General features: G+C 38.0%; 5 protein-coding genes across 7 annotated transcripts; 2 read left to right on the top strand and 3 right to left on the bottom strand.

Annotated features, from left to right (window-relative positions):
• The first annotated feature begins 54 nt into the window (after nt 1-54).
• On the top strand, nt 55-3099 carry ktub (Tub domain-containing protein ktub). Of its 2 annotated transcripts, none has more exons than XM_011298468.1 (6): nt 55-271; nt 367-577; nt 864-1072; nt 1243-1756; nt 1898-2050; nt 2109-3099. In XM_011298468.1, exons 1-6 carry the CDS (start codon nt 230-232, stop codon nt 2240-2242), a joined length of 1263 nt encoding a protein of 420 aa, XP_011296770.1. In that variant the 5' UTR covers nt 55-229; the 3' UTR covers nt 2243-3099. The 2 variants fall into 2 exon arrangements, with proteins under 2 accessions (XP_011296770.1, XP_011296771.1); XM_011298469.1 differs by having other exon boundaries at nt 876-1072.
• Nucleotides 2938-6291, bottom strand: LOC105262735 (uncharacterized). Its single transcript, XM_011298467.1, has 3 exons — nt 5698-6291; nt 3429-5520; nt 2938-3358 (listed from the first exon to the last, which is right to left on the bottom strand). The coding sequence occupies exons 1-3, from the start codon at nt 5814-5816 to the stop codon at nt 3176-3178; spliced, it is 2394 nt and encodes a 797-aa protein (XP_011296769.1). The 5' UTR covers nt 5817-6291; the 3' UTR covers nt 2938-3175.
• LOC105262734 (UPF0704 protein C6orf165 homolog) lies at nt 5916-19693 on the top strand. Its single transcript, XM_011298465.1, has 13 exons — nt 5916-6003; nt 15240-15739; nt 16036-16201; nt 16287-16637; nt 16997-17222; nt 17286-17415; nt 17487-17594; nt 17785-17896; nt 17974-18041; nt 18187-18335; nt 18408-18506; nt 18647-18782; nt 18862-19693. Exons 2-13 carry the CDS (start codon nt 15653-15655, stop codon nt 19000-19002), a joined length of 1773 nt encoding a protein of 590 aa, XP_011296767.1. The 5' UTR covers nt 5916-6003; nt 15240-15652; the 3' UTR covers nt 19003-19693.
• LOC105262733 (uncharacterized) lies at nt 6452-15246 on the bottom strand. 2 transcript variants are annotated; one of them, XM_011298464.1, is made up of 7 exons: nt 15057-15246; nt 14385-14958; nt 13185-13276; nt 12930-13085; nt 11052-12831; nt 10829-10964; nt 6452-9470 (listed from the first exon to the last, which is right to left on the bottom strand). In XM_011298464.1, the coding sequence occupies exons 2-7, from the start codon at nt 14644-14646 to the stop codon at nt 6962-6964; spliced, it is 4935 nt and encodes a 1644-aa protein (XP_011296766.1). In that variant the 5' UTR covers nt 14647-14958; nt 15057-15246; the 3' UTR covers nt 6452-6961. The 2 variants fall into 2 exon arrangements, with proteins under 2 accessions (XP_011296766.1, XP_011296765.1); XM_011298463.1 differs by having other exon boundaries at nt 14385-15246.
• Non2 (upstream activation factor subunit spp27 homolog Non2) lies at nt 19515-23059 on the bottom strand. The gene is made up of 5 exons (XM_011298461.1): nt 22952-23059; nt 21526-21616; nt 20890-21188; nt 20573-20808; nt 19515-20462 (listed from the first exon to the last, which is right to left on the bottom strand). The coding sequence occupies exons 1-5, from the start codon at nt 22992-22994 to the stop codon at nt 20346-20348; spliced, it is 786 nt and encodes a 261-aa protein (XP_011296763.1). The 5' UTR covers nt 22995-23059; the 3' UTR covers nt 19515-20345.
• Between the last annotated feature and the right edge of the window lie 773 nt (nt 23060-23832).

A 23832-nucleotide genomic window follows, 5' to 3' on the forward strand; every position in this document is an offset into this window, starting at 1 on the left:
GGAAAATCTCGAGAAGTAATCCCTGTGGATAAAGCAGTGTGTATCGTATTATAAAGTTACCTTGGTACCCTCGGCAACGGCCCGTCTTTGATATAAACAAACTTGACGCATTCTATTAGTTTCACAACGGATAAACCCAAACCGTTCAATATTATCATAATTGTGCCTCGATTGACTCCTACATTGGACAATTAATCGAAATTTTCATCGAGTGGAGCTAGAAAATACCATGACATCGTTAGATCTGAGACTGCAAAAACTGGAGCATCAGGTGATGGGTTCAATCAATTTAAATAATAAAAAATGATTAGTTAGAGATTTCTGACATATTTTTTAAATGTGCTTTATTTGATTTTCATCTCTCAGCGTCAACTTCTGGCGGAAAAAATGAAACAAAAGAGACAGAGTGGTGCAGGGGGCATGGTGCAAGCATCGAACATACCCTCTGCTCAGTACAAAAGTCACTCTGCCAAGTGGTTAACTCCTATGAAACAACCTCAGTCTTGTGATGGGCCTCAGCACAATCTGTCATCAGTTAGTTACAATAGCACAGCAGCATCGAAAAGGAACATACCAGGTAATGCCACAAGATTCCTTCAATCGACCCACATTCTATTAATTCGCCCCTTATTACTGATTTCATGGGTAGTATGGATGATGATACTCTTCCCTTCTTTGTTTACGATTAGAAAATTAAGTGGCGATAGTAACATTTTACGCTTTCATCAGCCTTAAATTCGTATTCTTATGTGAGTGAAAAAGAATTGAGATTCACAAGAAAATGATCTTAAGAAAAATTTAGACATTGCCTTTAGTTTTGACTTTCTGATAACTCTTTGCTGTTTCGTTACTGATTTGATCAGGATTTGGTACAGGATTTGACGGTGAAATAAATGGAGATGGAGATATTTTTGATGGCATGGCGACTATGGGAGACTGCGCCGACGAGGAATCATCGCCTTTGGACACACGGTTGCCGCAGGAAGGCCTCGCCCTTCAGTTATACTCACCACTTCCAGTAGTACCTTTTGATGGTTCTGACACTGTCATCGTCAACCGGGATCACTCAAATGTAATGTCTAAAATTCACAATTCTTTTTCTAAGAATAATCACTTGAGTACTCTGAGCACAGAGAAATGAATAGATTCGCAACGAGAAATTACAAAAAAAATTTTCAAAAATCAAAAATAGCTTCAGTTGATGTAACAAATCTGTACAACAAATGATCACTCAATTTTCAGAGTCCAGAGTTAGAGGGAAACGTCGAGGGGAATATCGAGCATTTTGTTCTGCAACCGGCGAACAAAAAAATGCACTACAAATGTCGAATCACTCGTGATAGGAAAGGAATGGATCGTGGCCTTTATCCAACCTATTTTCTACACCTAGAACGAGATTATGGGAAGAAAATCTTCCTCCTTGCTGGGAGAAAACGAAAAAAAAGTACAACAAGCAATTACTTGATATCGACTGATCCAACTGATTTATCTCGAGGTGCAGAATCATACGTTGGCAAACTGCGTTCCAATCTTCTGGGAACTCAATTTACTATTTACGATAACGGTTACTCTCTAATGAAACAAAATAAACGGGATGACCGATCAACTCCTCGACAAGAATTGGCAGCTGTTGTTTATGATACCAATGTACTTGGATTCAAAGGACCTCGAAAAATGACTGTTATTATTCCTGGGATGACAGCTGATCAGCAGAGAATACCCATCTGTCCACGGGATGAATCAGAGACGTTACTTGGTAATTATAATGAGAATTCATTATGTTCTCGACTGACAAGCAGAAAATCACTTTTTGCATTTAAAAATTTCATCACTTTTTACTTTCAAAATTCAATTTAAAAATAATCACTAACTTGGAACAATAATGATCGGATTACAGAATGCTGGAAAATGAAGAACATGGATAATGTGATTGAATTGCACAACAAGACACCCGTATGGAACGATGATACTCAATCCTACGTGCTCAATTTTCATGGTCGTGTCACACAAGCCTCTGTAAAGAACTTTCAAGTGGTTCACGACAGTGACAGTAAGTTGCATGACCTCATACATGAAATATTCAATAAATCGACTGAATTTTTTCACAGCTGACTACGTTGTTATGCAGTTTGGTCGGGTAGCAGAGGACGTTTTCACCATGGATTATCGATTTCCACTCTGCGCTCTCCAAGCATTTGCTATCGCTCTCAGTAGTTTTGATGGTAAACTCGCCTGCGAATGAATCTCCATGTGAATAATGACAATTGATTACCCAAAACGAGTTATTAACGGACCTGAAAGACTTATCGATGAGAAAACGAAATTAGAGGCAGCAATGTGCAATTGAACTCTACAAGTGGAACTTCTTGTGTTCAAGTCATCGAGACTATTGGAGGAATTTTTAGATTTTTTTTTCTCCCATCGCTCATGCTGTTGTGTCGGAATTTTGTTCAATAATACATTGGAAATCAATTTTTCATCTAATGATGATGTGATTTCGTTCACTATTGATCTCAAAGTGTGACTTTATTAATAACTCACCTTACATTTTTATTATATTAATGTACCTTTTTCACGAATACAAATTGTTCATGTAATCTAGATGCGAGTACACACCAAGAATACAGTATTATGTCCATGTAAAAATAAATCATGACGATTATTCGTTACTTTGTTGAAATTATAATTTTTCCACCGATAGTTTTTCCCCTCACATTTATAAATATCAAATGTTCAGAATGATTTACTGACATTTTTTTTTAATATGAAAAAGTACAAGTGTTGATCATGATTTTCAGTATTAGCATATTTATTGTACCAACATAAAATGATTGAATAAAAAATAGCTTGTGGTAGAGAAAAAAAACAGTACGTCGCAATAATATAAAAAGCTTAAATATGACCTAACAATATCATTTGAATCATAAGAAGGCACAGTGGTGTTTGAAAATCAATTTCTTTCCTAGTTATTTCACTCGTTTTTCACCAATTACTCCTCATATGTACATTCACAACTGCTTTATCAACTTTTTCTGATATGTATTTAGGCATATTCATCTGTTAATATTGTCATTTTGTGTTGAAGATCTCAGACTCTCCGAAAGCATATATCCAGAAATCAGAGTTGAAAAACTGGAGAATTGTAGAAAAAATCAAGTAGTTGAATAGTTATTCGTCAGAAAAGGCTCTTCTTCTGATTAGATTGACTCTTTACTTGTGCATTAGCTCGGGAAAATTTTGGTGCGGGAATTCGCGATGCAGGCCGAGGGATTCCACTTGGTAAATTTGACGAACGGCTCACAGGTAAACGAACACCATCAGTCTTATTTTCGAGATTCTGCGGTTGTTTCAACACAGACTACAATGAATACAAAGATTATCATTAGAAATGCCTCCACCAGAAATGACACATAAATGCTAAAACTCACCGTTTTATTCGGAAGACTTTCTTGCTGCTTCGTGACTTTTTCCTCATTAGCCAGATGATTCTCTTGAGTCAAAGGAAGAGATTGTAAAGACTCAGCAGGACTGAGCAGAGGGGAACTCGTTTGAATGACCGCATCAGTATCATTCGAATTAATTTGTTTATCAGGAATCTCATTATTTTTTAAAATCGGTGAAGGAAGGTCCTTTCCACTAGTAATCCATGTGTTCTCCAGAATTCTCCTATCAGCTTTTGGCGTTGATTCCTGATTTAATTTCTCCACCTGAATGCGCGTCATCTTATAGAGATGGTCAGAACTTTTCTCACAATTCAAAGGATGACTTCCATCCGAACACGTACTCAAGCCATCATCAAAATCTGGGCCACTGTAAGTGCTCAAAGTGCTCTCAATGCTTTCACTTGAATTCCTAGTATCCGTTTTGTCACCTTCTCCCTGTGCTTTAACCAAGCTATTCAATCGATTGGTCGATATCTGCCCATTCCTCATTACTCCTCTCCCAAGCGGTTGGAAACCGAATTTAGATTGAATCATTCTCGTTGATCTACCTCTTGTCATCGTCGAACTTTGCGATTGAAGATTGGGATTTGATTTTTGAAGCGTTTGAGGTAAACGCGACAACGACTTCGGCCCATTTAATTTCGTATAAATATCTTGAGAATCGAGAGTTCTGCCACTCATTTTATTCAACATTTCCATGGACTTTCCCCGATAATTCTCATCATATTGTAATGACGTTTTACCAGTAGGTTTCACCAATTTATTTATTAAATGAGTTTTGCTGACTGCTGTAGATTTTCGATACGTTTGATAACGATTGACAGGCATGTCGTCGTTTTTTATAATGTTAAGGGACTCCTTCAGCATTGCTGAATCTCTTGTGGAGTACGTCATGTCAAGGGATTTAGGCTCTTCATCCTGCGATGGTGCCACTCCATCAGGCCAATTTGGCAGGTGTTCGTCCGAATATTCTGAAGATGGAAAAGTTATCTCGTCATTAGTACCAGCAACATACGTTGAGTTCGATGACATCTCCTCCGGCTCATTAACGTCATCCTTCACCTTAGCACATCCAGGTGCCTTGAACGTTGAGTTCGAGGATGTTTCCCCTTGCTCAACCTCTTCCTCCTTCACCTTCTCGCATACACTTTTTTGGAACGTGGAATTGAGTGCTACTTGTGAAAATGAAGTACCAGAATTAAAACTCTCATTAGAATTTTTTACTTCAGTTGTATTGAGACGAGGATTATTGGGATTATCTTCAAATGTAATTGTGTCGCTCAAAATTGTCGTATTTGATGATGGCAGTCTGTCAAATGTTCTATTGACTGTAATAATTTCTTGATTATGAATAATTGTAGCTGTCGTCTGAAATTTTGAAGGAGTGAACGTTGTATCAGTATCACAGATCGAAGAATCTCTTAACACTGTTGCTGCCGAAGAATCTAGCCAATTTCTACTAGAAGATTCGGAAAAACTAATGCTGTCAATACCACCGTCCGACTCACTGAACATACTGGTCTGCATCATGGATTCAGTCAGAATCTGAGAGTCTGCCATCCCGGGGTTGCTGGTTCCACAGGACGAGTGCATCGAAGGGTTTGATATTGTCGTTTGCAGGAATGAGGGGCGTGATATGTTCATGAGACTCTCGTGAAATTCAGGTTCAACCATGTTGATGAATGAATCTATCCCCTTCGACTGGGACATATCTAGAAAAGCTTCCAGACTCTCCTGAGTGCTGCCTCCTGGGATCAGCAGGCCTGACAATGATTGTCTCAACATAGCGGGAATGGAGTCCTCTTTTCTCGTTTCTTCTTCCTTCCAATTGATTCTCATTTTACTCCAGGATGATTCGTTGTCGCTGTTCACTGCTGGCATTTGTCTCATAGATTCAAAGTTCAGTCTCCCCATTCTTTTTTTACATCTCGTGAAGGTCCTCGTATCGATTGGAGAACCAATATCATTATTGTCGTTTATCATATGATTTGACTTCCCACTTTTCTCACGAAAATCATTCCTGAGCCAAGTACGCAGATCACAGGGTGAGGGCTCACTTGTAGGAGCCTGCACAAGCCTGTAAATAAAATTAATTAATTTAAAAAAAAAATCGGATCAATGTAATTGTTATGGAACAAGTAATATCAATTTGTCAATTGAAATCTGCAATTAGTTCATAGCATGAATCATTCTTTGATGGGAATGAAAAAAAATCAAGGATAGAATGGGGAATTATTAATACTATTGGACTCACCAGGTTTCTTCATCTTCCAAATCAATTTTAGATATATCAATAATATCATCATCCAAGAATTCCTCTTCCTCATCGTCCTCCCCCTGCTCCTTACCAACGGCATTCCAATCTTCTGACATCTGTCACTGCAGAATCTCTTGATATTATCAATCACATAACAGTAACAACAACAACAAACTCTTATGCAATATCTAGTGACCGACGTAGAGAATGTTCTCTTTATTATAATGATGAAGGGTCTAACATAACCACTCGAGGAATTTGTTCGAACTAAATCCAACCATTGGCATGTCAACAATTATCACAGTAAGTGTATTTTTACTTTACACAAGCACTTATGGTGTTTTCTCTCTTTTTCTCCATTCAATTATTTGTATCACCAATTGACATCTGTAACGAATAATGAATTAGGAAGACATGGAAGTTTAGAACTTTACCGGATGGAAACCAAAAGAGATATAAATATTGTTAGGAATATATTATTAGCAAATATTCCGTTACATTGTGTTGTACTGTGACCATCTGTGCACCATTAAACGGCTGCGTGGAATTTCAATGAGAGAGAATGAGTAACAGAACTATTTTTGAAGAGATGGTTGTATCAAGGCGTGTTTCTATCTCCTGCGACAAATTTCCCTTTTCCCCCGGTAAAGTACGGAATGTCGAATCAGCCAATCACAACGCCAGGAACGAGGACATCTTTTTCGATCATTCATAATAACAGGATGCAAAATTAATAAACTTTATTATTTTACAATTGTCGTGAATAATCTTTGTTACACTGAAATGCATAATTAAAGAAAAACAACAGTAGCAACGCCTTGCATATGAAATCACCAGCGAGATAATATCCCATAAAATTTTTGCATTACTAGTAACGTAGTAACTGAATGTCAATGAATTGAAGCAAGCCATTCGGTATAATTTCACCAATATATTCGGATCGTCTGTGACTACAATTACAAATAATATCCATAGCTCATCTATACATTATTCTCCCCCGTCTTTTAGAGGATAAAAAAAATGAAACAAAACTCTTGACAGTGAAGCAAATGACAAATGCAACGGAATTCACTATTATATATTAATAATAATAGTTATGTTGATACATTTATTAGTAAAAATAAAGTCTCATCGATTGGAGAAGAAAACTGAAACATAGTGCAGAATTTTTGATATTTACATTGTACAATAGCAGTGAGTTAATAGTATATTTCAGACTAGAGTCTATGTGAGAATATATTAAATAAACATTTCCCCCTTTTCACTTAGTTCCTTTGTAATTAATATGATTACCGACGTTTTTACCGGCAACTGGTTTCTTTGCGGAAATACTGGGCTTTGGGTTGGTCGGGGCAGTCTTATTTTGTTCAAATTTCATTTGCAACGAGGCAACGGTAGATTTACTCGGGGCAAAATCTCGTAGTGCTGTTGATTTTGCTTTCGAACCATCAATTTCCGGTCGTTTTGCAGCTGATGCCGACGATGAAGCTGAAGTTGATAGGAGTTTTGCCGCCTGAGAAGCAGTACCGGGGCTTTTACCCCCAGACAATTTCCCTGGAGCTGTGGTTTTTTTTAAATTTTTAGCTGCACTAGCAGTACTCAATTGATGATTCAAACTCGCTGAAACTTGTGGAGTGCTCACGGTTTTGGGATTATTAGCAGCTACAATATCTGGAGATGGTGCTGCCCTTGAACTGGGGGACGTGGAGGTAGAGCAACTGGATATTAGATCCGGACTCTTGTACGTTGGATTAGTACTGAAATTCTTGCTGGAGCTACTTCCAGCTGATCCCCTTGTCCCTTTCATAACCGACCAACTCTTGCTGGAGGCATTTACATCACTGGAATCACTGGTACTCTGATCCTTCTCTGATGCTCTGCTCTTGGAACAATCCAATGGTGATGATCGAGCCGGGAACACTTGTCTCACATTAGAAGACGTCGTCGATTTATTTGGTGAATTGATTATTACATTATCTTTGGTAGACGACCCACTCTCACCTATTTGGATATCGTTGTCAGTGACGAGTGAGTCTAGAGTATGGAAGCCTTGTTTTTTGGCTCCTGAGTCCTTTGGGACATTCACAGCTGATGGCAGAAGATATCCTGAACTCGTTTCTGATGCTGCCGAGTTAAATTTAGCAGATATAGAGTTTGAGTATATGCTCCCTGATGATGCTTTGTAATCGTTGGCATTTGTGTAAGTTGTGAGTGAACTGTTGGATCCTAATTTCCCCTTGATGAGGCAATTATCTTCCTTTAGTTGCTTCTGGCCTGGCAATCTGGATGAGGAAGCTGAATATATCGAGTCGAAATTCCTGTTTGATATTTCCGATACAATTTCTGATAGTAAACCCATTGTCGTGTCATTCTCTAATTTCTTATCACTTATATCCCTCTCAGTATCGATCATTTTTGAACTTGATGGAACTTTATACTCATTATCAACTTTGCAAGTAGCCCGTGCTTTTGTTATTCCATTAGGCTCCTCAATTACTGCATAAATATTATCGTTTAATGGTAATTCCTCAGTGATTCCCTTCAATGATGACTCCTGCATCAAATTCATACAGTCGTCGTACGCACTGTCAGCAGGCAATTGCATCTTCTTGTCAATTTTGATTGGCGGATTCTGATATCCTGGCAATCCTGGTATTTTCAAATTGTCATCATTTAAAAAAGTACTTGTACTTGATGATAAAGAAATTGGTGGAACTGGAGGGGGTGGTGAGGTTGGTCTCGCGCTGATAGCAATACTTGTCGGTCTTTTGGGATTTTTGTAACGCATCGATCCGAATGTCTGTATCACTGGTCTAGACATGACATTTGAATTTCTCATTGACTGAGCTCTAGCCACAATGCTCTTTTTTTCATCATTAAGTTCATCAACACTCGATGATGACACCGGCACGACAGGCGCTGTGATTTTTATCTCACTCTGGGGGATTGGATTTGATATTTCCAACTTACGCAATATTTCCTTGTCAATAATCTTGTTGGCTTTGTGGTGTTGATTGTGGGGAAGAGAATTTGTTTCATCGGTTTTCACAGTATTTTCATTGGCTCGCAGACTATTTCCTGGTTTTAATATTGATGCAATTCTGTTGAGAGTGGAGAACTTCTCTTTGATTTCCCGATCCTTATCACTTTTTTTCTGTGATTCTCTGTCCACATTGAATGGTATTATTGGTAAAGTGCTGGTGTTGATGTTGACGTTGCGACCGACTCTGAGAGCTTCAATCGGTCTAGCTGGCACGTCAGGAGCTGGTCGTGTTGGTATTTTTGTTTCAACGAGCTCCAGCGATGTGCAAGTTGTGGCTGCCAGTACTGGGCTGCTAATCAGAGGTTTAGCTGTACATCCCGGATTCAATGGTGGCAGTGCCGGTGGTTCTCCCAACAGGCCATCCTCAGACTCTCTATTTGGCTGTGAATTTGTTGAGCTCATTTGCTGCAACGACAAGGCACATTGCGGAGGATTATTATTATCAACTGATAACTTTTTACCAGTCTTTATGGTAATCGAGGGGATCGATGGGATTGCAGAGCACTTGGTCATTTTGACGACGGCTGGAAGAGGACTCAGGGTGAAGCCCTTGAATTGGCCAAACATGTTATTGTTGATTCTCTCGGTGCTGGGTGGTTTTGGCAGGAGACTTGTACACGCTGGATCCTCATTCAACTTGGCATCTATTGTTTCGATTACATGTGGTGCATGACGCTGATGCTTACCAGGCCGGTCAAGGGTTTTAATGGTGAAACCTCGTTCGTGTCTGTAATTTTAAGACAATGTTTTTTTTTTCTCATTGAACCTCATGTCACACCAGACTCTTCATATTTTCGATACTTCTCACTCACTTTTGTTATGAAATAATTGAACAAATTGCGCAACATGCTGAGGATACTATGGACTGTCAAAGGGAAAATTAAAGTTAGTAGAGAGAGAGGAAAATTAGTAGCTGCAAAAAAGCTTCATCGTTGCTACGTTGTCAGAGATGTGAAGAAAAAAAGTGTTTTGAATTTTAATTTTCTCATTCAGATATTTATTTTGAAAATATCCTGATATATAATTTAAAAATTAGAAGAACTCAATGATTACAGTCATATACCACATTGTCATTACTATAAATTCCTCATGCTGCATTCACATTTTATCATGGAAAATCATTTATTTTTCCCTTTGATAGATCTCGCCGCTCAGGTACATTCATGCAACAGAAACATGCATCAATTCAGTTTGAGTATTTGTTCGCATCTGTTACGAATTTTAAAATTTTTTTTCCGGTTACGTATGAAATCGTTGCATTAAGTGAAATCATAGACCTTATTCAGTTGTTAAAGATTCTATTAATTTCATTTGTTATTATCTATTCTTGTATTTATCGGCATTGAAATATAAAATTGTGTATGAAATTATTTGTTGAACGTATTTGAAATACCTAAACGTTCTAATTACCGTACCGGTGGTGGTGGCGGTTTCTTATCATAAAATGGTAATTTTCCTTTGAGTGTCTGGTTTTTATCTGGGACTTGGGAAACATTGTTATAAAATGTAGATCCTAATGCAGACGAGTGTGAATTATGAGATACATTGGATAATGATTTTGTAACATTTTGATAAATGGCAGAATCAATTGGTGTAAAAGTACTTGAAGTACTGCACGAAGGACTTTCATCAAGCTGTTGAAAATCAGTTTGAGTATTGCCTTTCAATTTTTCAAAATTCATAATCAGTTTCTGAAGATCTTTATTCTTTCTCCCAACTCTTGTTGCCTCACTATTATCGCCATTTGAACTAATATTCTGAGTATTTTCTTTTGAGCTATCAGCAACAATTGACGAATCTTCAACCTTTATGTTCCTACTACAACTAATGACTTGTGGATTTGTCGTACTGACCAGACTTTTCTTTGTTATTTCAACTTTGTCTTTTAATAATTGATCACTTATTGTGAATACTTTTGACGATTCATTCCTCGGGATGTGAGAACACTTCGGTAGTATCGAATTTCTAATACGTTCACCGAGCCCTTGATTTTTCATAAATGATGAAGATTTTGTACTAGTCTTGATTGAGCTGCTCTTTGCACCGGCGAGCTTGACATTGAAACACTTGATACTAGATACATACGTTGATACTGACTCCTTCTTCCACGTCTGACCAGGAAAATTGTTTCGTTTGTACCACATAGCTAGAGAAATCAGGGCAACAGTTGGAACGATACCCAAGAAGATGATGTAGAGAGCAGTAACAAAATCATTTCGGGCTGAAACAAGCAAATGAAAATCGTAAATTAGACGTCAATTAAAATGCTTTTCATTTCAGTAATTGGACAAACGAAAGAATGACAAACCATTTGGATCCTCAGCTGGTCCGCTGTCATCAGATCCTCCAAACCCAGGTTGAAGACAATCAGGTGGACGAAAGCCCTTATTGCAATGGCAGTGACCAAGACTATTGCATACACCATTGCCCCCACAGTTATTCAAACAAGCAGAGCCCCCATTGATGCTCGCTCTGAGACTATCAACTGGCATACACTTCTGATTGACGCACATTTTGCCAGGAGCACACTTGGCCCCATCGGGTGCCAACCCAGGATCAACTTCATTCAATCCAAGATCAACTATAGCAGTTCTGCACGCTATCATCTTGACACCATGATTGAGAAATGAATGAGTGAGAATGGCAACTGACTCCATTCCAAACTCAAGTCTCTCATTCAAATGTTGACAGTGAAGCATTCCACACAATATATTCTCATTATCACACTTGATATAACTCGAATCCAATCTGTTATAACCACAATTTCCATGCTTGGAACCCTTATTATTCATTTCATAACACGGTGCCCCAGATGACGAGCCGCTGGGACCCCAGAGGAGTTTACACTGATCATTGTGTGTTCTACATGAGCCCTGGTAGCAGAAAGCCTTTCCCATGTTGCACACCTCTCCATCAATCTTATAAACATCATTCGGACAGTATTCACTCTGTCCTGTACAGTACTCTGGCAGATCACACTCGTGCTCAGCACTTCTGCACTCTGTCCCTGCATTTTTCGGTTTGCACGTTGTCAAATCACAGCATTCACCAGTGGCACAGCTTGCATTTGGATGCAGCATGCATGTCAACGAGTTGCAGCATGGATTGTCGCAGTTGTCCTTGAGACCACAGTCACACTGCTCTCCAGACTCGACAAAGCCATTGCCACATATTGGACTGTCAAAGAGTTTTTTGGGTTTGTTGCGAAGACAGTAATCCATGCCGTGCTCAAAAGCCAAGGCCAGATACTCTAGCGAGCAAGAGGACCAGTGGACTGGACCTGTTGATCCACTGGATGATGCCATTATGCATCGATCCTCTGGACACCTGCAGTCAGCTGAATCGTGCTCCATGCCAAAATTGTGGCCCATTTCGTGGGCCACTGTTGCTGCCACCAGGCCAATAACGTTGGAATGATCCATGGAGACTCCTCCTGAGAATTCGTATGTACAGATGGGACCTTTCAGTGCTTTCCCCACAACTCCATCCTCAAAATGGATACGCGTCAACAATTGCGCATTGTCATTTGGTATTTCTTTCACAAGCATTGCTTTTCGATAACGCAAAAAATTTGCCAATGTTGTATCACCCTTGGAGGAGAGAGTTATTGCGTCACTATCTGTCCAGACCTCGACCCCCACGAGGGCCACGAAGATATTTAATGGTGTGTATAGGGCGTTTATTATGTTCGCTATGTCTTTGCAGTGGTGATGAACTTTGTGGAGGTTCTCCCCTAGGGCGATGTACTCTGTCTTGTCGATCACGAGCACTAGTTCAACGTACCGAGACTGACGATTAGCATTGTAAGGGCCACGGATTACCTCGTCAGCAGCTCTCTTTAGTCTCGATTGTCCACCTCTCGGAGGAGCTGTCGTGATGTGGGGTGTTCCTTCGTATCCACAAGTATTATTAGATATCAGATGAATGTCTTTGTACAAGTAGTGAATGCTATCTAGGGATTCTTCCTCAGGGTGAATGTAATGCATGTTTGCACCGTCGTAGACGACACCTCGAAGCCCTTGACACGTCGATAGTGCCGCCCAGGAGTCCGGAATGCCACGGATGCTCCCTTGGTAGTGACATATTTCCTATTCAAGCGATATATTTTTAGTATTTTTTATCACAACTCTCCAACTCTTCTAAGAGATCTTTAGTGCAAAATGTCAATAGTTCAGTCAGTACTTACAACTCGTTGAGGTATCTCAGTTGTATAATTCCCTTTATATTGTCTTCTTTGTTTATATCCTACGGGAATTAAATCTGTGTTGAGCCAAAGATCGAGCGTGCGTTTAATTCTATCGATTTCTAAGCCGATAGTGAGCACATCTGCGTGGTCAAAACTCTGAAAGTAGAAAAATCCGGAATAAAAAAATATCAATAAAAAAAAAGTTCTCCTCAAACGTCCCGTTGATACGCTATCAATGGAGCCTATCGTACTCACATTTATCTTCGTATCGACAATTTCTCGCTTACTTCGAGCATGATATATCTGTGGTCGCACGATACTGTGTGTGCTAAAATCTGGAGATGGGCCTGAAAAAAAATCATAGAGTATGGTAATTTGTCAGAACGGAATGAATAATTGATATTCATCGATTGATAGCTCTTTCAAAGAGAGTCACATTTTAGCCTATAGTATGGAAGTCCATGGAGACGGATGAGTCAACCGGACGTGATGCTCAGTCGCCAACAATGACTGATTCAGTTGCAGTACAGGATACATGAATTTTACGTATTCTTCACAAAGAATAATATACTACTAATTACTCCTCTCAACTGATTACTAACCGATGCCGTACAAATTAATTACTCAATATTAACTTCTTTACATTTCCACATTAACATGTCAATTTCATTTACTTCCAACATAAACATGCAGTGCTACAACAATTACAACATAATGGCCCAATAACAATAATATAATAAGTATGTAATGAGAAGTGATTAAAAAAGTAAATTGTCATTTTAATTAATGACTTTCAAAGGAAAAGAAGATAAAAAAAGAATATTTCAATTGCTTCATTATAAATTCTCAGTCAATATTTTTCCAATGAAAACGGTTGATTCATCAATCAATTTACATTCGAAAGGCGAACGCGTATAACCGGAGCTGGAAATAAAAGAAAGATAACTTCCTGCATAATATGGAGAATTGCAGAATCCTCTTCCCCCCAATTTTGAAGGAGGACAAAACCAACATCTGGTTGTTGTTGAAGGTGGCAGCTTGCTATCTCATCCGTCCCCCGGATTTGCCATAACGGGATGTAAGTGAGAATGAAATTATACATGAATATTCCTCCCGCAAAACTCCCAGGACTTTCAATGTCTTGACCGTAAATTACTGTCTAACAATAGAATCTCAATAGACCGATGTTGAAAATATGAAGAATAATAATGAAAAACGTGTTTTACTTGCACTCATTGAGCAAATCAAGGATCCAATGATATATAGTGGAAAAAGTAGGACAACTGATAAGAGGGTATTCAGGGCATTTAGGCGTCAATTCAGAGCTGAAAATTGAAGTGATTACAGAACAATAAGCATAACTCCAGATTATGGAGTTAACGGATAATTTCAGGTTTTTCATTCCTTATTTGGATGCAGAGGTGTCTATACGGTATTCATTCTTGGGTGACTCACCAGTTGCAATTCTAACTTGAGATGCTGCGTTGGTACAGAGTAAAATTGTTGAAAGCCACCAAATAAATACGATTGGTCGCAACAACTGGAGGCGTTCAGCGCACTGGAATTGTCTGTACACCCCCTTGACCCCATGTCTCCGCCAAATATCACTAGCCATTTTCCAGGTCGTCCCTCTAGTTCGTGTTGTTTCACAATTGACGTTTTTCACTGGTGCTACTTTTCTCTCGATTATGAATAATACATAATGCGCGTAACTCATCCATCACACCCTCAATTCTTGACCCTCTTGACGTTCTTCACTTCTAATTGACCCACCACCACATGTTTATTTTACTAATTATTCTATCTGCATGGGTTTTCTTCAAGTACTCGTCGATTACCAGTCAAAATACCTCGGACACGGACAACTCAAACTGATGGACGAATGGCACACAACGGAACAAATGAACAACTGACGACTGGCTACACGCACAGCGCACAGCACAGACTTTCGATGCTCTCCATATACATACCTCACACTCCACATTCACATTGACACAACAGCAACTGCTCTATACATTTATGCAGTCTCCTTAAACCACAAGTGTTTTGCTTTAATTTGCCACCTCAAATCACCCGAAAATAATAAATATCGAAACTAATTGACGTGAAAATAGTAAAAGAAAATACCATTTCTGTGTTGACTAGAACACATACGCTTCTATGATGTATACACCCACATATGTAACAGCAGCTGCTCTAACACATGAACATAAATATCACGTCATTCAATCTTGTCGATATTCAGGCTTAGACTATACAGAAATTTTAGAGTTTTGTTAACTGTTATTGTTGTTGTTATTGCTGTTGTAGATGGAGAATGAGGGGAGATTCGCCGAGGGTCAAAAAATGGGCAAGGTATTTGGAGAAGAATGGAAAATAGTGGAAACTACATGCAGTTTTATGAGTTCTGTGCTGCACTGTTGGAACTCTAAACCACTCCTACTGTCTTTATATAAAGCCATAAAGCATCACCAACGCCATTTACTCACACAACTTTGAGAGAAAATTCACGGAACTACTACTAGTTACAACGAGCACCGATAGGCACTTTAAATGATTCTCCATGGTTACTAATAAACAAGAGCATTGTAGATATGTTGTTTCTTGGGGGAGGGGAGTTGTTTAGTGGCAATAGTCATGTAAATGCAATGTTGGGCGGGGCAAACAAATATATTGTATTCGATGAGAAGACAATACATTGTTGATTTACTTTATGGTGCAAAATGTCGGTGGAAAATTTAGATCAGGTCATTATGGCAGATTGTGAAAAGAGGGGTCTAATTGTTTCGAAAGATGTTGTTCTTTTTCTTGTGAGTATGAGAAATGACGAGCGAATATATTCACAACTTGAAAATATAAAGCACAATCGGTTCCACCTGAAAATGATTTTTTCCTTATTTTTGTATTTTTCTTGTTCATTCGAATCTTATTATCATCTACGAGGCAAATATATGCGAAATTAACCATTAGTTCATGGAGACCTTCAGTTTTTAAAAAAGTCACCATGCTCCCCCGAAAATGCTAGATCAGTCTCCTGGAGCCATTTCCCCTGATAATGCTCTGTATTTGGTAACACATTTATTTTCCCGTGTGCCTTTCCTCGTAGTTGGAGCTTTACAAATTGAATCCCGAATATGCGACGAAAGCAAACAATGAGGAGCCTGATAATAAAGCTATTGACATCATCACAGAAAAACTCCTAGCACAAAATAGTCCGAGCTTGTTTACGCTTAAGATCCAGCTGTACTTCATGAAACATTACGGAACGAGGCGTAAATATTCCCGTTATCATTATTAAACTGCAGTAATATAACTGCATAACATTATGCATGACACAATATCATTAACGACTTCCAGCTGTTATAATAAAAAAACATCGACAAAGGCTCGAGAAGAGGACTCAATTGCTAGTCAAGGAAATATGCGACTTGAAAGACTTGATCAATAAGAAAGACACCGAAAAACTTTATCAAAAAATTCTCGTCATCATCACATTAGCAAGTGGCCTGGGAAATCCGATGGACACTTCGGTCCTCAGAGAAACATCCGTCGCTCTGCAGAGTGTTTATGGTCTATCGGAGCTCAATCATTTCATTACTTTATCAAAAGACGAGAAGAAATATAAATTAGTGCAGCTCATTAAGATTGTAGCGGGGATCAGGCTATTCAACAAGGATTGTCGAAGGGGTGGAGCCGGCATCGATGACTGCAAGTTGTTTCCGTTACTCAAATTATAGCGCCTCAATTTTTTCGACTTTTCCTTTTTTTCTATAAAACAATTCTCTATATAAAAGGCAACCTAAAATGCCTTTTATTAAAGACAAATTTCCCTGCAATGAACGTCATAATAAGTCTCCACTACATATAAATATTCTCTGACCATCAAACATTAATTGCTAATTGGACTAATCGATTATTTTTCTCCACTCTCTCGGAATGACCTAGGAGGTTTAATAACCTTGCGGTCAAATACAAGGCCGAAACTTCCTGTTTCGATTAATCAATTACCGGTCAAACAGTCTCTGAATTTACGGCCAATAAATTAATGAATGAGCTGGAATTTTCAGTGCCGCAGATATTGCAGAAAGCAATTGAAAAGTCTCACCAATCGATTCTGGAATTTCTGCAAGACATCATGAAGAGAGTTTACCGATTCACAGCTGCAGTGGAGAATATTGTGCTGATCCTGTCATCGTCATTGAAATCTCCACGTTTTTCCGATAATCATACAGATCATGCTATTTGGTTAATTGAGACGCTCACAGCGTACAGACAACAAGAAATTTTCATCAGGTTGAAATCACACAAGAACATGGGTAAATGATTCGACGTAATTAATTATTGGTTCAATTCTAGAAAACTTCTGGCAGATGTTGAGTCGAGTGATAAAGAAATCAGAGGATCTGTCGTGCGTTTGAAGTCTCGCCTCTTGAAAATTCACGACACTGTGAGATACCGAACGGCTATTCCAACAATTCAAGTCTACGTGCGTTTCGATTTACTCGTTCTTTCAATAATATTGATTAACAAGTGAAGACGTAATTTTTCCAATTGCAGCCACAATTCGTTGACCTGGCAGATATCTGGATTAATCTGCAAAATGAAGTTATAATTCTCAGTCAAATAAATAATCTAGTCTGCCAGATAAAAGCCCTGAGCATGAAAGTAATTGAAATAATGCATTGCCTGCACACATGCTTTTCCTTTATCTAGCAATTTCTATGATTTTTGCCGAAGGATATGTTGAAGGAACTTCTCACGCCTCTAGGACTGAATCACAGAGTGGAAATAACTATCTATTATTTTTTTACCGTTTCGTTATTGAATTTAGTTGAATAACTGCTGTTTTATTTAGAATTTTGATGCTGACAACGATGTGAATCATTTAGAAATCGATCGATTCGTCAAAGGCAGAGAAATTCCATCTGACGCAGAGAGATTGGAAAGGTCCATGGGAAAATTGATAAGCAAGTATATTTTTCCCCTTTCTACATATGAAGTTGATAGAGGAGTAATTATAAATGTTAATTCCATTGTTTATCAGCTAAATGTGGAGACTGTTTGATATATTATCCACACAGCACGAAGAATTTCGAAAAAATTCACCTGGAGGTAAACTTTTCCTATTACTACGGAACAATTTCATAATGTAATCAATAGAAATTAGAGCCTGCATCAGTTATCGATGAATATCTAATGAATTTAATCAATCAGGTACTTGAAAAAGCAAATGGAAATGAAAATTTTGGATCAATAGTTTCTAGGGTTTTGTGCATGGAGTTTCACGTTAGGACGGGGTGCATTAATACCGGGTAATCCAAATATCGGAGTTGTCATGTGGAGAGGCAAATATTTTGCTTTCAGCTCAAATGATGCAGCTAGGAAATTCGGCGATGACCCAACTAGGTAATAGCTTAAATAACTCCCCTAGATCAATAACTATTAACTATTACTAACTATAATTCTCTAACTCACCAGATTTCATCACGAAGCGATGGATTTTATCCGCAGACATGCCGAATATATTCATCTCTTTCAGGTTCAAGAGGACATTGAGAACATGAATAATGGCAATGAGTATGTTTTATAATAATAATTCACTATTAATGAGTTGTCAATGAATTCATTGAAAGTGTTATTTTGGTCATCTACATACGATAATACGATGAAGTTAAAATGATGCACTATAATTTTGTGGCATTTTATTTCTGTATTAGATTCCTTGATACAGAACACACGGTGAAAAGACAACAGGATCAAGCGTTTCAAACAGATGTTCATGTTTTCGCTTCAAAAATCAGCCCAAACTATCACCACAGTATTTGGGAGTATAAAAAAAAGGCCCTAAAACTGGTAAAAAAAATTGTGAAAATATTTCAATCAAAATATGATAAATGTATTAGCGCTGATTTATTCTCGTTTAAATTGAAAGGCTAATATCTCGGAGTGTATTACGAGAAGTACTCAAACAAATATTTGTCAGTTCAAGAGATCAAGAGAAGTTCAAGCATCAGAATCAAAAAGCATATCGATTCAAACACACGAAAATTATCAAAGAAACGCCAGTCATTGAAGACGAATGTCGAAAGGGACATTGTAAGTTATCAGTTCCATAATTGAACATACGTTTGAGAAATGGTGCTGTGTTGCTAATGGAATAAATTGGACTTGACAGTCAGACATCGTTTCATTTTCTGTTTCCATTTATCATCAATTACATTCTACACTTGTTGATTTCAAGTAATGTTTATTCGAATCAGCCCTACGACATTGGAAAAAACAACTCACTTCTACAATACAAGTTGTATTTTTCCAGTTTATGCGAATTACTTCAATACAACCACTTCGTAATTTTCGTCCGGTATATCTTAAACATTAGGTCAATTTTTACACCAAAAAATGACTACAGAACACGACAATTAATTAATTAATTACACGTTTGAATACAATCAAGTTTTGCCTTTTACAATTTTTCTCAGTGTTTGACTCTCTCCCTCCTTCAAAGATTGTTTTTCATTGCGTATAACGAACTATTATACGGGAAAGGTACACAATATTCAAGGATGTGTATGTTATGCTCATTTCGATTGGTTCATTCCAGACTTTTCACCAACTTTTCAAATTCACTGACCTGTGCTTTCAGTCGTTTTCACGGTAATTATGTAATTATCTCAGTTTCGTTTTATTTATATAATGCAAAATATAATCAGTTACAACCATGAATGATTATATCGGTCCATTGCATAACCAAAAAAAAAAAAAAATCAACGAAATATGAGACATATACTACATCAAATTAAAATGAAGTTTGTGAAAGTGTTGGAATGCCAATAGGGGATTCAGCCTTTTTTAATGATAAACAATGTCAAATCACTCGATGAAATTCAAGAAATATGAACAAAAAATAAAACAATAATTCATTCTGATGCATTTTCTTTTCTTTATCAATGCTCACCTTCTCCGTTCTATTATCATAATATTATTATTATTATTACTATTTATTTTATCATTATTTCTCATAGATGGAGCGAAAGAGATGGAAACGATCGAATGCCCATAAAAGTAAATATTGACAATGAAAGAGCATTTCATTTTTATAAAGAAAATGAAAAAACATAAAATATGTGAAAATTGGGCTCATTTTTTGCACGTTTTACAATTTAACCTCGTCCGTTCTGGCGATTGTTTTATTACAATCTAAATGTGTCACTTGTGTAAAATAAATGGAAAGAAGTGTGGAATTTACTTTTCTTTTTCTTCTCTTTTTCCGCTTAATTTACACTATAAAACCTCTTAGTCACTTGAAATTAATGTTTATGTATAAATGTTTATAACTTGTCGGAGATTAGGACGATTCAAGGGTATTTGTTTTTTTTTTCCTTCTTGGATTATTAAATGAGTTGAATTGTCGGCTGTTTAATCTACAAAGTGATTTTTGAGGTATTTCATCATACCAAAGGTTCTGAAACGCTTTACTCCAATGACCTTCATAAGTTCCTCATCACAAATGGCGAACTGTTTGTTTTTGGGGTCCTGAAAGAACGATCAATCGATTATTGAGGAGCTCGTCCAGGCTAGAATTAGCTTCTAACTTTAATAGCAACAGGAAGAGAAAAATAAATGAAAAAAAAAAAATCACTTACATAGAGATTCCTCTCCTTGATGATACTCCATACTTTCTTAACTACTTCATGCCGGGCCATTTGATCAGCACCAACCACTGCAGCCAATTCAGGTGATAAAGTGATAGCCCTGGTGTATCCACCCTTGCCTTTGCCTCCTCCTTTCTTTGCTCCACCAGTTGCCTTTTTCGATTTGCCCCAGTCCTCATCACTATCACTATCACTTCCCTTCTTCTTTCCCTTCTTTCCTGGCTTGCCTGAAATCATCCGAATGGTTAGCAATTTTATATCGTAACATCTTTGGGGCAATCATCTAATTTCACTGGCATGAATTGTACCTTTTTTTGCTGAGGTCTTTGCAATTTTTTTTGGACTGTATTCCTCGTCACTGGCATCGTCGTCGCTGGCACTGTCCTCGTCGTCAGAGGAGGTTTTCTTGCGTTTTGCAACTGTCTTTTTAGGGGGACCTCGTTTTGCGGGTTTCTTCTCCTCTTCCTCCTCTTCCTCCTCCTCGGATGCTTCTTCTTCCTCCTCTTCACCATCTTCAGACTCTTCACTAGCAGCCTTCTTCTTCTTCTTTCCAGACTCTTGTTTCTCGTGGAGGTGCTCCATTACAAGATCATCGACTTCCTTTTTCCTGTTGGCATCAACACAATCCATTTATTATCTTTTTCAATAAAATCATTAGCAAGCAAAAGATAAAACATCCCATGTTCAATTCAATCTTCACTTTTCGAGACATCACTCAATCAAATAGAATTTTTTTTTACTACACTGCTACTGAATTATCATTTTACTGTAAAAGGAGGAACGAGATGACTGCTTAAGTATTTCATCAGAGCCATACAGAGATCCTTTGCAATTTAATCTTGGACACTGGTGAAAATATCAATGACCATCTCTGAATTTTTCAAAGGTGGTCAGTTTCGTATCCAGTTTTTTGCAAATATCAATTACTCAATATATTCTCTCACCTTTCGGAGAGGTCAATGTCCAATTTTTCCTCAATTTGTTGGCGTACTTTTTTGGCTGACATTGTTGTCAAATCGGCATCCTTGAGGATAGCTGTGGAATTGAAAATAACATAATGATCCTTCAACACATTTTTATCAATTAAACAAATTTATTATCATTAATTTATCCATACATAGCCACTTAGGCTTTGGATATATGTTTATAATAGTCAGAGATTTTTATGTGCCTAAAATTAAGCAAATAAGAGAGATAGTAAATTCTGAGAATCAAATGTCAAAAAACAATAATCAGCATGATAGTACATTATGTCAGAAAATTATATAATTAATGAGTTTAAAAGAAAACACGATAAGGGGAAAATTGGATAATGGTATTTGGATGGATTTTACAACATGAATAATCAGAGGGGAAAATCATGCGATGAGATCGGCAGAATGAACCAGACCTAGGTTTCAATGCTCATTAAAGGAGTGAAAAGAAATGGAATAAAAAGGAAAAATCAAAGGGGAAAAAATCTTGTAATGGCATCGGTATGCATTGCTTGTGGCGGGAACGCGCCAAAGTATCGAACGTAAATGGCGGACGCGGATTGTACAATGTACATTTAGTTTCAAGGAACGGAGCGCGTCATTGCCAACCACACAAGATAGCACCCTGCCGACCGGTCGCAGTTATTTATCAAACGAATGTTAAAAACTTGGAAAATACATTCCCCACCCCATTCAAGTTGCTTCACCCAAAATCCCCAAGCCTCCTCCTCCACAAAAAAAAAACATCGCGTGCTGCCATCGAATTTTAAACTCAAGCCATCGAAACGGTAATAACTCCTAAAAAATAATCTCAGCGTAAATTCAATTACAGATAAAGCCGAGGTTCCTGTGAAAAACCGATGACAAAAATACAGAGACCGATAGGCACTTTATCACGAAACATACAACTGTGTAAATTCTATCTCCATGCTATTGCGAGCTGGCAATATTCTCAACGTACAAGTCTATCGGAAATTTGAAAATTGAGAAAATGGATATTGGCGAAGCTGAGCAAGCCCTGCCGAGAGGCTATTTAACGGATGAAAAAAAAAATAGTGAACACGTCGCAAAAGTGGAGAAGAAAAAATCGTATAAAAATAGAAAAATTAAGATAGATAATGGAGATAGCCTGGAGATGTACTCTTGGTGTATTTTTTTAATGTAGAATGAGCAATGAGTATTGAATGTACAATGGCCGGCGTGGGGCACACCAACAACGCGGAGACTATGTCTCTTGCAATACAATGCGCGTAGGTAAAGAGTAAAGCTACCGTTTTCGTCCCATTTTGCCACGTCAAAATGATGAAAAAAATTCATCAATAATTAGCCTTGCCACGGATATCATGATTATTGGGGGATTAATAACGTATTTATGCTCGAGTATTAATGTACGTACCGGTGATCTCTTTACGAAGCTCGTCCTTGGAGATATCGGCCATAATGCTGTTGCTTGTTACTCGATGTGCGTTCTGCTGCCTACTGAGCCAAACTGCTAAAGTCGCTTCAAGACGCTAGTCGTTTCTAGCCAGCTAGAGCCCCTAACGGCTATAGCGTCCGTTTGTACAGTTCCCGCCAAAAATTTAACGCCAACCCCTCACCCTCAACACCTCATATTACAAAAAATACCATCGCCACCTCTTACTAATTCTCTCAAATCTTCATCAATCTGTTCACTAATTCTGGCTATCTCTTTCAAAATTTCATCGCCCAAATAATTATCGGAGGAATAAAATGGCATATGCAATTGTGCTGAATAATTCACCGAGTAATTGTCAATGTGACTGTACACCAAACTCTCATCCCAAGCGTTGACTCACACGGCGCAGTACCATAGCCGCAGATCATTGTGGAACACCCACTAAAATAACTCCTCTTCATTATTAAATATCTTTTAATGAACGATATTTAACGACTTATGATGTACACCGAATCGTGACAACTTTTTTTTCTAGAGGTTTTTCTTTACACGCCCCACGACCAATTCCGATGTTTATCCTCTCGATTTTGGATTTTTTACCGAGAGTTTGATCCATTTTTATTCTCGTATCGTACAGCGGCTAGTCAATGGGTATATCGCGCTCATCGCCCTCCATAATCCATAGTCCATAAAATTACATAGGACTGCCCATGCTTACTTGTAGGGACGATAGAGGGCGGCAGTTGCTGGAAGAGGAAAAAAACACAAAGGAAAAATTATAATCTTCAGTTTTTCGAATATTCCCGCGCTGTATTATCGAATAAAAAAAAGTGGAGCGATAAAAAGAGTCTTTTATAATG

This window comes from Fopius arisanus, unplaced genomic scaffold (genome assembly GCF_000806365.1).
Source record: "Fopius arisanus strain USDA-PBARC FA_bdor unplaced genomic scaffold, ASM80636v1 scaffold00011, whole genome shotgun sequence".
Classification (NCBI taxonomy): domain Eukaryota; kingdom Metazoa; phylum Arthropoda; class Insecta; order Hymenoptera; family Braconidae; genus Fopius; species Fopius arisanus.

Excerpts from the sequence above, each read along its gene's own strand:
- ktub (XM_011298468.1), top strand. The coding sequence starts at position 230 with ATGACATCGTTAGATCTGAGACTGCAAAAACTGGAGCATCAG. Across the intron at positions 1,073-1,242 it reads TCAACCGGGATCACTCAAAT|AGTCCAGAGTTAGAGGGAAA; the intron begins GTAATGTCTAAA and ends CTCAATTTTCAG. Across the intron at positions 2,051-2,108 it reads AGTGGTTCACGACAGTGACA|CTGACTACGTTGTTATGCAG; the intron begins GTAAGTTGCATG and ends ATTTTTTCACAG.
- LOC105262735 (XM_011298467.1), bottom strand. The coding sequence starts at position 5,816 with ATGTCAGAAGATTGGAATGCCGTTGGTAAGGAGCAGGGGGAGGACGAT. Across the intron at positions 5,521-5,697 it reads TTGGAAGATGAAGAAACCTG|GCTTGTGCAGGCTCCTACAA; the intron begins GTGAGTCCAATA and ends TTTTATTTACAG. Across the intron at positions 3,359-3,428 it reads AAAGTCTTCCGAATAAAACG|TCTGTGTTGAAACAACCGCA; the intron begins GTGAGTTTTAGC and ends TATTCATTGTAG.
- LOC105262733 (XM_011298464.1), bottom strand. The coding sequence starts at position 14,646 with ATGAGTTACGCGCATTATGTATTATTCATAATCGAGAGAAAAGTAGCA. Across the intron at positions 13,086-13,184 it reads TTGTCGATACGAAGATAAAT|AGTTTTGACCACGCAGATGT; the intron begins GTGAGTACGATA and ends TTCTACTTTCAG. Across the intron at positions 12,832-12,929 it reads CTGAGATACCTCAACGAGTT|GAAATATGTCACTACCAAGG; the intron begins GTAAGTACTGAC and ends TCGCTTGAATAG.
- LOC105262734 (XM_011298465.1), top strand. The coding sequence starts at position 15,653 with ATGTCGGTGGAAAATTTAGATCAGGTCATTATGGCAGATTGTGAAAAG. Across the intron at positions 15,740-16,035 it reads AAGATGTTGTTCTTTTTCTT|TTGGAGCTTTACAAATTGAA; the intron begins GTGAGTATGAGA and ends CTTTCCTCGTAG. Across the intron at positions 18,783-18,861 it reads AAAAAAAGGCCCTAAAACTG|GCTAATATCTCGGAGTGTAT; the intron begins GTAAAAAAAATT and ends TTAAATTGAAAG.
- Non2 (XM_011298461.1), bottom strand. The coding sequence starts at position 22,994 with ATGGCCGATATCTCCAAGGACGAGCTTCGTAAAGAGATCACCG. Across the intron at positions 20,809-20,889 it reads AAAGACCTCAGCAAAAAAAG|GCAAGCCAGGAAAGAAGGGA; the intron begins GTACAATTCATG and ends GGATGATTTCAG. Across the intron at positions 20,463-20,572 it reads TCAAGGAGAGGAATCTCTAT|GACCCCAAAAACAAACAGTT; the intron begins GTAAGTGATTTT and ends TCGTTCTTTCAG.